This window comes from Aureobasidium melanogenum (assembly GCF_000721775.1).
Source record: "Aureobasidium melanogenum CBS 110374 unplaced genomic scaffold scaffold_4, whole genome shotgun sequence".
In the NCBI taxonomy this organism is placed as follows: Eukaryota; Fungi; Ascomycota; class Dothideomycetes; order Dothideales; family Saccotheciaceae; genus Aureobasidium; species Aureobasidium melanogenum.
Genome location: NW_024470056.1, coordinates 199,526 through 217,375, shown reverse-complemented (window position 1 = coordinate 217,375; position 17,850 = coordinate 199,526). Strand labels below are relative to the sequence as shown.

The 17,850-nt window shown below is 51.1% G+C and overlaps 6 protein-coding genes across 6 annotated transcripts; 5 read left to right on the top strand and 1 right to left on the bottom strand.

The window, feature by feature from the left end:
- Positions 1-1,082: 1,082 nt before the first annotated feature.
- On the top strand, positions 1,083-2,456 carry M437DRAFT_42787 (pumilio domain-containing protein; the record flags this gene model as incomplete). The annotated part of the gene is made up of 2 exons (XM_041020632.1): positions 1,083-1,266; positions 1,321-2,456. 2 exons carry the CDS (start codon positions 1,083-1,085, stop codon positions 2,454-2,456), a joined length of 1,320 nt encoding a protein of 439 aa, XP_040882102.1.
- A 1,247-nt stretch (positions 2,457-3,703) lies between these two features.
- Positions 3,704-5,551, top strand: M437DRAFT_42864 (DUF382-domain-containing protein; the record flags this gene model as incomplete). Its single annotated transcript, XM_041020644.1, has 2 exons — positions 3,704-3,799; positions 3,857-5,551. The coding sequence occupies 2 exons, from the start codon at positions 3,704-3,706 to the stop codon at positions 5,549-5,551; spliced, it is 1,791 nt and encodes a 596-aa protein (XP_040882101.1).
- Positions 5,552-7,652: 2,101 nt separating this feature from the next.
- Positions 7,653-7,952, top strand: M437DRAFT_41883 (uncharacterized protein; the record flags this gene model as incomplete). The annotated part of the gene is made up of 1 exon (XM_041020463.1): positions 7,653-7,952. The coding sequence occupies one exon, from the start codon at positions 7,653-7,655 to the stop codon at positions 7,950-7,952; it is 300 nt and encodes a 99-aa protein (XP_040882100.1).
- Positions 7,953-8,843: 891 nt separating this feature from the next.
- M437DRAFT_73021 (uncharacterized protein) lies at positions 8,844-9,539 on the bottom strand (the record flags this gene model as incomplete). Its single annotated transcript, XM_041025960.1, has 3 exons — positions 8,844-9,187; positions 9,272-9,292; positions 9,329-9,539. 3 exons carry the CDS (start codon positions 9,537-9,539, stop codon positions 8,844-8,846), a joined length of 576 nt encoding a protein of 191 aa, XP_040882099.1.
- Positions 9,540-10,977: 1,438 nt separating this feature from the next.
- On the top strand, positions 10,978-12,555 carry M437DRAFT_42359 (uncharacterized protein; the record flags this gene model as incomplete). Its single annotated transcript, XM_041020555.1, has 1 exon — positions 10,978-12,555. The coding sequence occupies one exon, from the start codon at positions 10,978-10,980 to the stop codon at positions 12,553-12,555; it is 1,578 nt and encodes a 525-aa protein (XP_040882098.1).
- A 2,208-nt stretch (positions 12,556-14,763) lies between these two features.
- Positions 14,764-17,416, top strand: M437DRAFT_42042 (uncharacterized protein; the record flags this gene model as incomplete). The annotated part of the gene is made up of 3 exons (XM_041020495.1): positions 14,764-15,891; positions 15,978-16,939; positions 16,990-17,416. 3 exons carry the CDS (start codon positions 14,764-14,766, stop codon positions 17,414-17,416), a joined length of 2,517 nt encoding a protein of 838 aa, XP_040882097.1.
- Between the last annotated feature and the right edge of the window lie 434 nt (positions 17,417-17,850).

Genomic DNA, 17,850 nt, shown 5'->3' with positions numbered 1-17,850 from the left:
CCACCGGCTTCCTGTTTGGTGACGAGGAAGATCTCAAGTCTACTCGTGTCCAGAACTCGGCCGCTTCTCCTGACGCCAAGCACTTTCTCCAGTACCAAGCCAGTGATGACAAGTTCCCCATCCTCGTTCGTCGTGACGGCGAAGGCATGCAGCTTTCCGCTTCTGCTGCAGCTGTGGAGATGGCCAAGACCCAGCAGAACGGTACTGACAATCAAGACCGTGCTACCACTACCCGCACCAACAGACAATCTCTTCCTCCCAGTGCAATGCGCCAGTCTGGTTATGGTGATGCTTCCATGTCTCCTCTCAACGGTATCTTGACCGAGCTCAACACTGCAAAGAACACCGCCGCCAACAGAAGATCTATGGAAGTCAAGTTCAGCAGTCTCGCCACGCCTAAGCGTCCTGGCTTGTTGGCTTCACCCAATGGTGTCAGCTCGAACGGTGTGCCCAAGTTGCAGGGGTCTTACTCGACCAACGACATTCCTACCTTGAAGAGCACAAGCGCTGCCAACTTCTCTGACAAGGCCGGCGCTGTTCAGAGCCCTCGTCCTGAATTCGTTTCACCCACTCGCCAGTCCAACGTCCTCAGTAACGGTCACCAGAACGGCTTCCACACTCCTTCTCGTCAAGTCCAGGAACAGCCTCAGTCAGAAGATCTCAGCAGCGCAACGTCGCAGAGATCTTCCCTCCAAGCCAGCGCTGCACCTTTCGGTCCCTCAGTCACTTCGCCCTCGTTTGAGCCTGCTCGCATCATGAACAACAACTCGAACGGCATGGTCAACGGCCATATCAATCCTCCTTCCATGCAGAACTACGGCAATGGAGCTTACTACGGTGGCTACGGTATGCACATGCTGGGCAATGGCTTCAACCAGATGTATCTTGGCAACCAGGGTGGTGGTCAGTGGGGTCAAATGCCTGGCTTCCAACACGGATTTGGTGGTGGATACCCTCAGCAACTCTCGCAGCAGAGCTCCGCGCGCTACAATGAGCCCCGCGTCATGCAGCAGCCGCGCCGTGGTCAGACTGCTGATGGTAACTTTCAACCTTTCTTCTTCACTTGCGTACCGCTTGCTAACATGATTTCAGACAACTCGCGCTATTCCAACGTCAAATTGCAGGATCTCGTCGGCGAGATCTATGGTCTTTGCAAGGATCAGCACGGTTGCCGCTACTTGCAGAAGAAGCTGGAAGAAGGTGATGATGAGAACATCAGACTCATCTTCGAAGAGACCAACCCTCACATGATCGAGTTGATGACTGGTTAGTCGCTTGTTCACCATACACCAAACCTTGCTTACTGACTTTACTTTCTAGATCCCTTTGGCAACTACCTTTGCCAGAAGCTGCTCGAATTCGCCAACGATGACCAGCGCACCATTCTCATTCGCGCAGCTGCACCCTCGATGGTCAAGATCGCTCTCAACCAGCACGGCACTCGCGCTCTGCAGAAGATGATCGAGTTCATCTCGACTTCTGAGCAGATCCAGATCATCACCGAGGCTTTGAGATATGAAGTCGTCCCTCTCATCCAGGACCTTAACGGCAACCACGTCATCCAGAAGTGCCTCAACCACCTGTCTCCTGAGGACGCCCAGTTCATCTTTGACGCTGTTGGCACTAGCTGTGTCATCGTCGGTACCCATCGCCATGGCTGTTGCGTCTTGCAGCGCTGCATCGACCATGCCTCTGGCCACCAAAAGGCCGCCCTTGTCCAACACATCACCATGAACGCCTTCACTCTCGTCCAGGATCCCTTCGGCAACTATGTCGTCCAGTACATCCTCGACCTTGGTGAGCCTGCCTTCTCTCAGCCTCTGGCTCAGAGCTTCCTCGGCAACGTTGCCGCTCTCTCCAAGCAAAAGTTCAGTTCCAACGTCGTCGAAAAGTCGATTCGCACTGGCGACGACACCACCAGACGCGCTCTTATCGATGAGATTATGAACCCCACCGATCTCGAGAAGCTGCTTCGCGACTCTTACGCCAACTATGTTGTCCAGACCGCCATGGACTACGCCGACCCTGAGACCAAGGCTCGTCTCATTGACAACATCCGTCCTATCCTGCAGTCGATCCGCCACACCCCTTACGGCCGTCGTATCTCTGGAAAGATTCAGGACTATGACAACCACCTCAACGGTATGCCTGGCTCCATGTCTCCTCCTAGTGTTCTATCTCCTGGCCAGCTCAGCACCACTCCCTTCCGCACCAGCAGATCCAACACTGTGACTTCTTACACCAGCACTGGCAGCCCTCTTGGTCACCAAGTCGGCAACTACGGCGCTGCCAGCATGGGTTCTCCCAACGCTCACAACCGCCACCACGGCTCTATCAACACCATGCTCGCTCAGCCCCCTCAGCAGCAGACCAACGGCAATGGATTTGGCCAGGTCTTCCAGCAGTTCGGTCATGCTTCGCGTGGCTCTCACTCTTCCAACATGGGCCACTACTGATTGCATCCTGCCTTCAATGTCCTCACACTGTACTTTACCCAATGGGCTCGGTTTTCAGCATTCAATTGCATAGCGCCAGCGCACATCCAGCGAAGCGCAAAAAGAAGGAGTTGAACATATGGGAGCTTCTTCGACTTCGCAATTTTTTCTTTTTCCACGAAGATAACGACACACACACGCAGCATTACGGCCAATGTGCAATCGATAGAAGAGGCGAAACGCGCAGGACCAACATGAAGATTTTCTGTTTCTTTTGATTTCTTTGGGGTTTCTTTTCTTTCGATTTTTCGATTCTGCTACTATCACAAGCATCAGCGAGGGGAGGAAGCGAGAGACAGCGAAAGAGAGAGCAGGGCGAGCCTTTACCTTGCCTGCATTTCCGGGCGATGATGTGTAACTAGTTCTTTTTCTCCATACAATTGAAGCTCAAGGTCAAACCAGAACATCTCATATCTCATCAGCTGTGATATGTTGCAGTGATTATCCCATGGTCAGCACGCATTGAAAAGCTAAACAGGGGTTTGGAGTCGCCTCAAGAATCAAGTAATGAAACCACAAGCTACTCTTTCGGTGTTGCCGCGTAATGCAGTATGGCAAGACGAGAACGAAGCAAGGGGCTCTTCATAAGATGGTCGTGCCGTAACAAGGCACGCATGAGGTGAATGCAGACAAAGAACAAGATGAACAATTCGAGCGAGTCTCTAGATTCCTTCGCAGCAAGTGTTCTGCCTGCCATCCAGCATCGATTCAGAACACAGTCTACGAGCAATGTGCAACAGAATCATCGTCAGGAACGAAGGCTGCGATCACGACTACGAATACAAGACAGAAACGTGTGCAGCTCGCAAACTAGGCTTGTGCAAGAAGACACAAGACAAAATTCGGATTGACTCGCACTGGATCTGCAACAGGTGTCTTTCAGCATTGAGGAGAGCAGTGGAGAGCATCAGCAACAAGAGCGGCATGTTGGCTACATATTAGCCTTGACATTGCATCTTGATGGTCTGTCTGGTTCGAAGGACAAGGAGGCAGGCGCGCGAAGCCGAAGAGAATCCGGAGCGCGCAGCTGCATCTTGACGCTTCTTGGCCGCGAACCCTTGCAAGTCATCCATCTTTGTCAACCACCACACGACACCCTCGGACTTCGCTGCTCCCGACTCGATTCGCAATTTACAGTCACAGAATTACCGAAGGATCCGCATCTCTCATTGTCGAAACACTTCAAGGTCAGGATCAACGAGGCCAAGATGGCAGCCGTAGCTGTCAATGGCGGCGCTGGCGCAAAGAAGCTCAGCAAGAACGCCTTCCGCAGACAGCAAAAGAAGGCTCAGAAGGAGCGCTCGGTGAGTCTTATTTCTTCCAGCTATGCTCTACAGCCCACTGACAATGTCATATTACAGGCATCTGCCACCCCATCCGTCGCCGAGTCTACCGACCTGTCCGAAGCAGAAACTCCCAAGCCAGAGACCGGTCGCCAACCTGACGCTCAGATCAACACCCGCGATGATCCCATGCAAAACAATGACCTTCCCAACGACGACTTTACAATCCCCGAAGACGACCCTCTATATGCCGAGTTCCAGAGCGTTCTATCGAAGTTCAACAACGTCGACAAATCGCAAACAAAGGAGGATGAAAAGCCAGAAATCTACTACGACGATGACAACGACGATATTCCTGATGAGGAGGATGAGAACCAACCGAAGCTGTCAAAAAAGGCACGCAAGGCCGCTAGCAAACTGACCATTGCTGAGCTCAAGCGTCTGGTGCGCAAGCCTGAGTTGGTCGAATGGACAGATATCGACGCTTCAGACCCGCTGTTGCTTGTGCGCATCAAGTCGCAGCGCAATGTTGTCCCCGTGCCATCACACTGGGCTCTGAAGCGCGAATATCTTTCATCCAAGCGCGGTATCGAGAAGACGCACTTCAACCTGCCCAAATTTATCGCCGATACTGGTATCGCCGAAATGCGCGACGCCGTACTTGAGAAGCAGGCCGAGGCAACCTTGAAACAGAAGCAGCGCGAGAGAGTACAAGGAAAACTTGGAAAGCTCGACATTGATTACCAGAAGCTCTACGAAGCTTTCTTCCGCCACCAGACAAAACCCCCGCTCACCCGTTACGGTGAGGTTTATTACGAGGGTAAGGAGTATGAAACTAACCTTCGCCATCTACGACCTGGCGAGTTGAGTGATGAGCTGAGAGAAGCTCTCAACATGCCACCTGGAGCTCCTCCGCCATGGCTTATCAACCAACAACGTTTCGGACCCCCTCCCTCATATCCTGGCCTCAAGATTCCTGGTCTCAATGCTCCTCCGCCACCAGGCGCATCCTGGGGTTTCCACCCTGGTGGTTACGGCAAGCCTCCCGTTGACGAATACACAAATCGTCCCTTGTTTGGTGGCGACATCTTTGGTGTCAGCAACGCAGAAGATGAAGAGGCACCATCTGGAGCACCGGTGGAAAAGACACTGTGGGGTGAGCTTCAAGAACGTGAAGAGGAAGAGGAAGAAGAGGAGGATGAGGAAGATGAGGACGAGGAAGATGGTGACGAGGCCATGGATGAGGAGGATATTGGCGCAGGACTCGAGACACCAAGCGGGTTGGCCTCTGCTGTTCCAACAGAGATCGGTATCGAGAGCGTTGGAGGCGACTTCGAACTACGCAAGAATGCAAGAGCTCCCGAGCCCGAATACGATGGCGCTCCACGATCAGCGTACCAGGTTCTTCCGGAACAAAATATTCGTGCGCAAGGTTTCTTCGGAGGCGAGAGAGCATACGATTTGCGGGGCGCTCAGCAAAATCTTCCTGTTCTTGGACAAGAAAACAGAGGCAGCAAACGCAAGGTTGGCGATATCGATGTCAGCGTAGACGTGGATGCGCTTGAAAGAGACGACCGCCTGAGCAAAGAAGAAATTCAAAGACAATTCGAGGCACAAAGACAGGCACAGGCTGAAGGTCAATGGAAAGGAAGAGTAGACCAAGAAGATCTGAGTCAGATGATTGCCGAGGAAAGCAACAAGAGGTTGAAACAGGACAAGGAGAGGAACGAACGCAGAAGAGGAGGCGGCGACAGTAGGAGCAGCAGGAGATAAGACATGGTTACTGGAGCTTCCTTCGAGTCATCATCACCTTGCATCTGGACCAATACCCCATGGACGGAGCACCTCATTACCAAGCTAAAAGAAAGCAAAACCAAAATGAAGCACACGCATTAATAAGCCAGTTTCAATTGCCAACAACAGACGTGCACCTGGATTACATGAAGACCGTCCTGCCGAGAGACACACCGGCGCCTAGTGAAAGAGTCAGTATTGAGGATAATTAACCACTGCGCATAGGAACAGCATTCAAGTCAAGATGAATGTTTCGGTCGATTGAATTCCACAGCAGAAATTGACCTTGCGAGCATCTCGACATGCAATAGAGCTCTGGGGAGGCATATCACGTGGGCAGGCAGAAAAGCTGGGGAAGCGCCGGCGCCGTTGATTTGTTTGCTTTGACAAGCGCAGACAGAGCCAGCACAGCAGCCTCATCCAAGCTGCGTCGCGACCTTGATAAAGAGCTCTGTCAAGAAGCAGCAAACATGGACAGAGATCGCGATAGGGACAGAAGGTAATGCACCTTCTAACGTTGCTGTGAAGTGCCAGTCTTACTGATGCCTTGTTCAGACCCTTCCCTCGTGAAGACCAATACGGTGATGGCCGCGGTCAATCCTACCGCCCTCCTCGTTCTCCCGTACCCCGATCAGACACATACCGCGCCCCTCGCTCTCCGCCACGAGGAAACGCATATGTCGACTCGTACCGTGCTCCACCAAGAAACCGTAGCCGCTCACCCCTGCCTTTTCGTCGTCGCTCACGAAGCCCTCCTCCCTTCCGGCCAAGAGATGGAGGCGACTCTTATAGAGGAAGAGCTCGCTCACCACCACCTAGAAGGGGTGGTTTCATGAGAGACGAGACCTATCGCCCTCCTCATGCTTCTCGATTCCACAGAGACCCACTCCCTTACAACAATCGCTCGCCAGTACGTGCTCCTCGCGACCGCTCTCCGCTTCCTCTGAAGCGTGGTCGTGATATCTCGCCTGCTGGTAGTCGTGGCAGAAGATCTCCGCCTCCGGCAAAACGTGAGAGGCTTGATTCGCCGCCTCGCTCAAGATACAATGCATACCCCCCATCAAGAGATATTAGCCCTGGACCTGGACGCGACAGACGTGAAATGCGTCTGACTCCTCCTCGTGGTGTCACTCGTGGTTACCGCTTGCTATCCCGCTCGCCAATTCAACACAATGAGAATGTCAATCCTCGCAAGGTTGATTGGAGACGCCGTTCGCCATCACCTCCAAGACCTCGTCCCGGTCCTGATCTCATCTCGACCGAAAACTCTGGCCCTGGCTCTGTCACCAGCTCGAGACGCTCGTCACCACCAATTCATCCTAGCAGACTTGCCGCCATTGATCCCTTGCCTAAAGAAGACTTGTTCGCAAACCGCGCGCCCCGCCCTATCTCGCCAGCTCCTATTCCTCCCAGATCACCCATCGTTTCGAGACCCCGTTCGCCTATTCCTTCTAGACCTAGGTCACCGGTTCCTTCCAGACCGAGATCACCAGTACCACCCCCAGCAGACGTCCGCTCTCCTATTCGCAAGCGCGAGCCCACACCTCCTCGTGAGCGTGAGATACCTACTGGTCCAGCTATTTGTGCCCCTCCGACCGGTCCCGCCAGACAGGATGAACCTCCACAACCCAGAGCGCCACCAACAGGACCTGGCGCCACTAGGTCATACGCTCAAGCCGCTGGCGATGTACCCATTCCAACTGGACCCCGAATGAGAGCCAACTCACCTCCTACACACCCTAGAGGAGGTATGATGTCGAGAGGAGGTTTCCAGAGGGACTATCCTCCGCGAGATTTTGGCTCGCGTGGAGACTACCATGGACCGCGTGGAAGAGGAGGACCGTACGGTGGACCGTCATACCGCGGAGGCCGAGGCGGCTATGCTGCACAACACAACAGAGATCCAGACTTTGCTTCAGCGCCGCCGTCAGGTCCTCGTGGCTCAATAAGTGCACACGCCCCACCACCTCCATTTAGAGGTGGCGCACACACTTCAGGCACATACCCACGCACCACACGTTTCGCACCAAATGGCGCACCACTGCCTTCAGGACCCAAAGCAGACATCGTCATGGGCGGCATGGGTGAGTTTGACAGAGGAGTCAAGCCTGGCAATGCCTACCTTTCAGACTTGCCGCGCATCGTCGACGGCGGAATCAAAGCCCCTGAACTATACGACCGAGGACGTCTGAACAAGCTAGAAGATGAGGCAGAAAAGTTGCGACAAGTCATAGAAGACAAGCAAGCACGCAAACGCAGAGGACTTAAAGAATGGGCCAAGCTCAGCCGTGAGAGCGAGACTGCGAGTTTCAGAGCGCAGTTGGCCGATGAGAATGTGAGAGCGCTTGCTGGAGAGAGTGATGGCGGTGCTGCTTTTTGAACGCATCACCGACCTTTTGCTTCTTTGGAGAGATACGAGAGAAAACAGCATGGAAGCACTATTTTGGAGAGAGCAATCACGAGCATGAGGAAAATGGCTTATCATGAGAACGAGAAGAGAGAACTTTATACCCGCGAACGAGGAAAATAATTGTTGATGCTGTGAATGAGGAATATGTCTGATGGTGATGATGTTTGATGCTGAAGAATGACGATGCCCAGCATGGCTGCGAACAATGCGATATAGCTTGGAACGATGCTGCAGCGCGACAGAGTACTCAATGGCAACGGATAAGAGAAAGCTGAGATTCTACCTTGAGGCTTCAGAACAAGACGATTGACTGTTGAATGACAACGCTCAACCCATTCTCGAGAGGAAGGCACAAGAAAGAGGTTGAGTTCGACGAACCATCGACAGAAAATGGATGATATCTTGGAGTGAACCCCGCCTATCTGGATTAATATGGTCTGGCAGACCGAGGCCTCTGCCATTCGACGGTTCAGAAGCGAAGCTTGGACCCGCACCTGCCGTTCGTTCGAGATTTGCTGGAGGAAGCGCGGATTCTGCCTCTGCTCCACACTCGCCTCTTTCTCATCGCTCCCGCTTCTCACCAACCTTCAACCACAACCAAAACTCTCCAGCTCTTTGCAACCACTACAATCTCTCTAGAACCCCCCGAGACTTTCTCACAACACAACACCTTCAACATGCAGAACTTCGGTGCCCCCGCTCCTCCCATGACTGGCCGCGCTTGCTACAACTGTACGTTTTCTTCACTCGAGCCGTTACTGCGCGAAGCTGCGCAATTGCCATCTGTCTACGTGATACATGTCAATTCAAATGCGCGCGATCGCTGCTATAGGCTTCACCTGCGACATGCAAGACCACAGACTAATTAACTTCACTACAGGCGGCGACGTTACCCACCAGGCTCGCGACTGCCCCACCAAGGGCAACCCCACCTGCTACAACTGCGGTGGCCAGGGCCATCTCTCTCGCGAGTGCACCAACCCCCAGAAGGAGAAGTCCTGCTACGGCTGTGGTGAGACCGGTCACATCTCTCGCGACTGCCCCAAGGGCCCTGCTCCTCGTGGTGGTGCCATGGGTGGTGGCCAGGAGTGCTACAAGTGCGGCCAGGTCGGCCACATCGCCCGCAACTGCTCTCAGGGTGGCGGTTACCAGGGTGGTTACCAGAACCAGGGCTACGGTGCTCCTCGCGGCCAGACCTGCTATTCCTGTACGTCCCTATCCATGCAATTCTCTCTTCCATACTAATCCATCACAGGCGGTGGTTTCGGCCACATGTCTCGCGACTGCACCCAGGGTCAGAAGTGCTACAACTGTTTGTCTACCCATTCGATACTCTCCTTACGAACAACATGCTAACTGTCTATCACAGGCGGTGAGGTCGGTCACCTTTCTCGCGACTGCTCTGCCGAGATCAGCCACGACCGTGTCTGCTACAAGTGCAAGCAGCCCGGCCACGTCCAGGCCGCCTGCCCCAACTAAGGGCTTGCTCGTCTGCTCTTGACGACAATCTCTTTTTCTTGACCAGCATTGCGCATTTACATCCGTTCTGCTATTCATTTTTTCACGACCGTCATGACCTTTGATCGCAACGGCCAGTCTTCCAACGACAAAAGCTTTCTTGTATTCAACTTTTTTCTCAATCTAGGGTTGTTTACTAAAGGTGGTGGGAGGACAGGTTGTGCCTTTCTTAACCGCCGAGGACGAGGAGAAAAAGAACCACAAAACGGATACGAAAAGGGCATTTGATGTGATGAGGGAGAGAGAGACACTGATCCAGCATTTTTCTTATTTTGCTTTCTATTTTATTTTCCTTTGTTTGATGCCACCATCTTGGACAGGAAGGACAAGCCCCCCCTTGGGATTTTTTCATTTCAATTGGTACAAATGGGGGCTTTGTTTCTTTTCTACAAAAAGCCACGCCACCGACTGAGAGTTGAGAGAGAGGACACGAGAGAAGAGGAGAGCTTTACGGATTTTTCTTCACGACAATACCCCACTGCAATATCAAAGGACGAGAAAGATTTCTGGCGGTTTCACTTAACATTTTCTACTCATAACTTTGAAGCTGTGAACGTGATTGATGATGATGCTATGCAATTTGTCCTTACTATAGACGATAGTGGTCTTGTAGGCTAACCACACCTCCGCGTGACTTCGTCTATTTCGCCTTGATCTGTTTTTGTCTTGGTGGGGCGCCCACAATCAGCCGAGAGAAAAGGCTCCGCACTCCGCTTCATTCTATACCAGCCTCTGACGTCTTGCGAGGTACTTTGATACCGGAGCCTTTGTCGGCCTAAGGATGATTAGAGTTTGTAGATAACCTGTTACACAACTTGAGCAAGCGATCTTGCATGAGAATCATCGGCACGCGACAACCTCCCCGAAAAGCACAACAGCAACTTAGGTTTGTGCAGAGCGGTGCAGAGTTTGATATTCGTTGCTGGAGTGCCAAGCTGTCAGGTACGCGAAGCAGCAGAAAGGCAGTTTGAGCTTTTGTAAGCTTGCTTGCCAGCTCTTTGTGATTGTACAAATATGTTGGTCGACTCGTTTCTCTACTGCCACGAAGAGCGCCGAGCCCTAGATTCGTTTGTTAGCCACAGTAGTATCTTTTCTGCATGTCGGCTCGGAGTGGTCCACACAGGAGTAGATGTGCCGCATAGTCGATGACGATTGGCCTTGTCGCAAAGGACTCCGATGGCTCATGATCGACGTTTCATACGCGGCTGCAAAGATCAAGTGTGCACTGGACCAAGGTCAGTGGGTTTTGAAATCAAGAACAGTGCACTGTCTTCTTGCCATGATGATGTCTTATGCGAAATGAATCAAGAGGCGGAGTTTCTCCTCTGCCTACACTGTTAACTTTAACTCTCGTCCTTTTTTCACCTTGATGTTTTCTTCTGCTTGGGTTGTGAGGCAATCAATTCTTCTCTTCTGTTGACTTTACCCTACCTGCTAATCGTTCTTACGACTCACCTGGTGAACATTGCTTGAAGAGATGCGCATCACTTCCTTGACCTGCACGGCATTGGCCTTTGTGGCCAGTGTTGTTGCGCAGAGCAGTGCCGACGACAACACAACACAACCTGTCTCTTTCTTCTACACTCGTCCTCTATCTCAGGCACCTGCATTGAATGTCACCATCCAAGCCGACTTTACTCCCGGCTATGTCTTCATGTCGCCATACAAATCCATCAAACCTGCACCATACATCTACGACAAGTTTGGAAACCTCGTCTGGGACGGCTACGGAGTGACTGGTTCTGCGAACGCACACAACTTCAGACCTTGCCAGTATAATGGTGCTCCTCATCTCTGCTTTAATCAGGTAAACCAGCAAAACGGATACGGAATCGGCCAGTCTATGGTTGTGGATCAGAATTATAAAGTTGTTGCTACGGCACAGACTGGAGGAAACGTCGAGCCGGTGGATATGCATGAGTTCCAGCTGCTAAATGATGGAGAGACTGCAATCGTCAGCTCGTACAACATCGTTCCATTCGACTTGTCGTACTTCAATATCACGACTGGTCTGGGTTGGCTATCGGAAGGCGTGTTCCAGGAAGTCAATGTGACCACTGGAGAAGTTCTGTTCGAATGGTTCTCGACCAACCATGTTGATCCTAGCGCCAGCCAGATCACGCCAAACAGTACTGATACAGGAGGTGATGGCTTTGGACCTCAGACTGCATTCGACTACTTCCACATCAACTCGATCGACAAGTCGACAGTCACAGGCAACTATCTGGTTTCGGCCAGACATACCGCCACGTTATACTACGTCAACGCGACCGACCGCAATATCATTTGGCAATTGAGCTACCTAGGACAGAGCGATTTCCAGTGCTCAGGATTTAATTATTCGTTCCAGCACGATGCACGCCTGCTGTCCGAGAATGATACCACTACCGTCCTCTCCATCTTCGACAACGCGTCAAATGGCTACACAACCACCACCTCCCAGTCCTCAGGCAAAGTCATCGCTATCGATCACAACTCTGGCGTCGCAACCATGCTCTCCAACACAACCTACCCCTCCCCTGACGGCCTCCTCGCCACCTCCCAAGGAAACACCCAACTCCTCTCCAACGGTGGATTCTTCCACACCTGGGGCAACAACCCTTACCTCTCCGAACACTCTGCCAACGGCACCGCAGTCTTTGCAGCTCAATTCGCAGCTCCAGACTCTGCACAAAACTACCGCGCTTTTTCTGCAGACTGGGAAAGTACGCCTGCAACCACCGTCCCCGATGTTTACGCTTATGCCGTCAACTCCTCCGCACCCACACGTATCTACGTCTCCTGGAATGGCTGTACCACCGTCTCGTCCTGGAACTTTTACGGTGGTAGCACTGTAGGAGAAGACTTTGCAGTCATTGGCAATACTACCAAGAATGGCTTTGAAACTTTTTGGGAGGCGGAGAGTCTCTATCAGTGGGTTAGGGTGGAAGCTGTGGATGCGGATGGCAATGCACTTAGGAATTCGAGCTTTACGGGGACGTTTGTGCCGAGTGCTGCGCTGGTGGGGGCGTGTAGTGATGTTGGGTGTGGTGTTGCTAGTTCTTATTCTTCTTAGTGGGGGAGAGGGGAAGAATCTTGGGATGAGGGTTTGCATTTTGCCCACGCTTGCTACGAATGTTATGGAAGAATGAGAATTGTGCCTTTTGCTTAGTTGTTTGCTAGGGTCTGTGTTCTTGCTGCTCCAACTGAAGCTGCATTGACTCAAGATCGACACCAAGCGGTTTCCACTGAGAACGTTGAACGAATCCGAACCAGGTCCGTATCAAGCAACCGCTCTCTCCTCTCAGCAGACATTGATAAATCCAGCTATCGAAATGCATAATACATTGCAAAACTGAGGAGCCTCCAGTGAAAACCTTTCTGGACAGTAGACCAGGTACACGTCTATCAGCATTTCTCCCCGCTCGACAAGCCCCGGTCAATCTAACCATCAAAATACACAATATCTTATATAGTTGAGGAACCTCCACTGAGAGATCTGAGCAGGAGGGAGATGTATCAAATCTCTCGAATCTAAGAATTGCAGATACCAGCAGATTCGAAGGAGAAGACGAAAGAATTGTAGATCTGGAAGATCCAGATGACCCTGACCAAGACACGATCGAGACAGTCATAGATGGAAAGCCCTGGGTAGGGGCTGCAATGGCCTGGCTCAAGCTGATCTGCAAACATCAGGCCGTTTTGAGTTCGCTGACCAAGGAGAAGGACAAGGTCCGTTTCACAATCATAAAGAATATGAGCTTCGAGAACATCAGCGTCGAGTTGTAGCACAAAGGTGACCCAATGGAGAAGTCACCGGGATATCTCAAGAAGTCCAGAATGTCTGGCGGTGAACTCCTAACCCAGAAAGAACACGTTGCGATACTCAAACGTCCCAAATCACTGACAAAGGGCAAACAGGTCTTCAGAGGTCCCCGGAATCATGAGACAATCCTCATGAGCTTGATTCTGCTATCCAAACAAGGTGAGAAACGAGAAATGTGTGGTAGGCACAGATCTTTTGATAAGGAGAAGCAGAAGCACTCTTTACTGCTTCTGTCTCGCTTGATCACCCATGAGTTTTTGATGCATCGAGACGTGTTGCCTGTGTCAAAGAGATGCTGCCAAGCTTACAACATACTGGTATCTGTGTTTGATGGACAAAGAATCACACACCCCAGCAATCATGCTCTTTGGACGGTATGTGCAATCCCCAATTGGCTTCCTCACCCTTTAGCGCTGCAAATGTCGAATCGTGCAATTGATTCACTCCAGCGAAGATCCGAAACGATCTTGAAGAACACGAAGACTAGTCTTAGAGTATCAGAGTGTTCTGACATTTTTCGAGGCAAGAGACCCCACATCACACTAGAGAAGGAGGACTTCACAGCAGCCCGATTTCCTTACAAAGCCAATTTTCCGTCCTCCGGAGAAGTTCTCTATTGCTTATTCACTCGCTGCTCTCGGCAGTAGGAATATTCAGTCGAGCCTTGCTGCCTTGAGCTCAGTCTTTCAACTCCGAATCCCTCGCTCAGCAACACCTTCAACCGTCACTGCTCTCCACCCCGAGTCTCATTCGGTATCAACATTTTCAATCATCACTCTCACTCGAGCAGCAACACTGCTGCCTCAAGCACTACTTAAACAGTCCTCCTTCAACATCCAACTCAACCTTTCTTCCTCCACTACCTCTACTACCTCCACCACCTTCGACCTTCTTGGTCTTCCTTTTCTACTTCCACCTTTGCTTCTTCTTTCATACATCTACACTACACCATCCAAGCCTTATAAATCATACAGCACTCTCAATCCTTCGACGTCTGCTCTGGTAGCAGTGCGTCTATCTTTCTTCTGCCCCAAAGATCTTTTGCTCCCACCGCCAGAGATCTTCACAACAGATCTTTTGCTTTCATCACTAGAGATCTTCGCGACAGATCTTTGCTTCTCGGATCGCAACAGTCCACATCACTTCTAATCAGCCTTTCTGGTCTTCCAGCAAAGATCTTCACTCTCGGTATGTCTTCTCTTTGAGATCGTCTGTTCTTTTCTGATTTTCCATTTTACTCATACATTTCCACAGATCGTCATGTCTGAACCATTTTCTGATAAGGAAAAGTCCAACATGGACACAGCTCTGCAATCGTCTCGTTCTGCAATGCCATTTATCGAAGAGGACGAGGAGGTCGGCACCAAGATCAAGTCCGAGGTCAACATTGAAGCCAACGATCGTCAGTCGCCCCTCTTCGAACCGCATGCCTCAGTGAAGAGAACCGCAGGAGACGACATGTCGTCCGTGGACTCCAAGAAACCAAAGATCTTTACTGCATCTGGTCCGCGGGCATATGGAGGAGGCCCTGTTCGCCAGTACATTCCTGGAATGGAGTACAAGTACTCGAAACACGAGGCTGTCCCACAACTCGAAGTTCACAGCAAGCACCATCAGGACGCCATGGAACACTTTCTCTACTGTATGAGAGAGGTTGCGCTGCCTGCTCTCTCTCCTTACAAAGACGAAGACAAGTCGGTCAATGATACTGTTCAGTGGTTGGAAAAGAACGCCAACGTTCCCGCCATCCCACCAACTCTCTTTGCATTGACGGGCAACAGCGGCTCGGGAAAGACAACCACTCTCAACAATGTCCTTGGCATGTCCGGTCTTGCCAACGCTGATGCTGCAATGGAAAGTGTTACTCAGAATCCACAGATCTTCAACCATGGAACCCGGGACTCTATGTTCTTGGTTGAGGTTCTGTTTCTCAATGGCCGAGCTATCAAAAACCTAATCAAGAGATGTCTCATCGATCTGGTTGCTTATGTCAGATCCATTTCAGGCGATGAGGCCGAAGAAGAGAATGACTACATTCGCGATTCCGCCGAGTCAAGCAAGCAAGTTTTCGACGACCTCTTCTCTCATCAGGATGGATTGAAGAGCTTGGATGATGTCGAAGAATTTCTGGAAGCCAAGAGCCTGCTCCCTGGAGATGGTGAACAAATCTCGGACTCGGCTGTGGATGCTCTGTACCAGCAGATCGTAGATCGTGCTGCTTCCGAGGGCATCGATCTGGATATGCGCAAGCTCAGGTATACTGCAGGAAACAAGGGAGAACTGCACGCAAAGAACACCAGATTCGCTGAGCGCGGAGCATTCGCACCTCTTGTCAGCAGCATTCGCACAAAACTTTACTCACCTCTGCTCGCAATGGGTATCGAATTTGCAGACTTGCCTGGATACACGGACACCAACATCCATCTACGCAAGACATCAATGGCATATTCAGTCAACTGCCCAAAGGTCATCTTCGTTGCTGATCTCTCAAGATGCTTGACAACTCCTGAGTTGGAGAGGAGCTTGAGAGATACCATCAAGCTGAAGGGCGCGGAAAATGTCTGCTTGGTACTCCGCGGCAAAGAGGTATGTAGTTCATATCGATTGATATTATGAAGCCATACTAACACTATTTACAGAATGTTGAGAAATCCAAGAGCAAATGGAACAAGGTCGAATCTGCTCATCTCGAGGCTCTTGAAAAGTCTCTTCAGGCTGCAAAGCTTCGACTGGACAACGAGGATGATGAGAGTCTCAAGCTGCAAGCGAAAGCTGATGTCCAGGCCATTGAACGCCAGATCTTCGAGTACAGAATTGCCGTCCGCGACCGTATTGTCACCGATCACTTTACTCAGAAGAAGTATCAGAACAAACACGACTCTGGCAAGATTCGTGTCATCACTGTCGCCAACAAGTGTCATGAACACTACATGAATGGCTCCAACAAGGCTGTTCTTTCTTTCGACAAGACAGGTATCCAAGAACTTCGGGCATACATGTGCGAGACACCCAGCAGAGACCGTGTTCGAGCTTTTGCACGCCACTCCGCAAACTGTATCACCAAGATGCGCCGCATCGCCATCTGGGCCGACGGACCCAAGATGCCTCCTCGCGATGCTGCCATGGCACTCTTTGAGCAGCATACACGCTGGGGCATTGAGGGACGCAAAGTTTCGTTGATCAAAGCCGCGACGCAGTACAAGAAGCTCTTGAACACCCGCTTCTCTAGCACATGGGCTGACGCCGCTCAAAAGATCATTGACAGCTGGACTGTCAAATACGCCGCTCGTACCCAGGGTGTCTTCATTCGTCAAGGAGGAAGACACAACCCGAAGATCAAGGGTTCCAAGAGCAAGAAACCGGAACTTGTCTCTTGGATCGAGGATCTTCTATCTGTTGTCGAAGATGATGTCCCTAGCCTTCTCAAGTCAACCTGGGATGCCATCAACGAGGCCGATGGTAGCATCTGTGAAAACATTTGCGAAGTCGTCGAGAAGATCCGCCATGGTCTTGAGATGCTGGACACTATTGGTGGTGCCAACCTGGAAGGTGTTTTTGAACTTTTCGAGGACGAGAGAAAGATCTGCACTCGCGATATCAAGGAGGGTGTCATTGAGCTCAAGACCGATCTGAGGTAAGTATTTCCATATCCGAACTTGATTTTGAGAATACTGACATAGAAAGATCGGTTGCATTGGAGTCTATCTCTGACGAACCTTACGACGAAGGTTCGCCTATCTTTGTCAAGGAGATGCACAAGATCTTCACTACTGCCTTCTCAAAGTTCCCGCCCGGAACCAAGAACGTCACCAAGGAGCGCATGAAGTCCATCAGAGAGCAAGTCATCAGCGGCAAAGGACCTTACAGCATGATGTCCAACGAGATCTCTACCAAGTTGGTTCCAGTCATTGACGCCTGGGCTGACAAGACCACTGCACGCATTGAGAAGATGCACGCAGACCTCCGCGATGTTCTCTTCAAATCTTTTGAGGGAAAGAAGATGTCTGACGCCAGACGTGAGCAGATTGCTCCACGCATCAAGGTCGCCATGGAGAAGGCCAGAGCTGTTCTTCAAGCCGATCTTGATGGCTATGCAGCCGATATTCTTTGAGATCTTGACAAATAAATGAGGCTACAATGAGAAAAGCGAAGAGAAAGACGACACAATTATGGGAACAACGAAAAAGGAGAAAAACACCAAAAACTGGAAGAAGAGAAAGGCGGATAAACAGTAACGACATTGACGACTTACAGCGGCAATACGGAGCTCACGAAAGAGCATGCACAACATCCTGCGGCAGTGAACTAAGAAGAGGAGGTTTACATTCACAGTCTTTACAGCATACATCAGCCGGTCAGAAGAATTTTGCATCAAAAGTCGGCGTTCTCACAAAAGGAGGGCGCGAAGAGTCGGCAGTTTCAGTATTCTAGCCACCAGCACAATTGATTGATGCCTTTCATTTCAACCGAACTTCCATCGTGACTTCCTGACTGTATGTATTTTGATGAAGTATCGATGATAGTAGAGGTAGACAGGAGGATGCA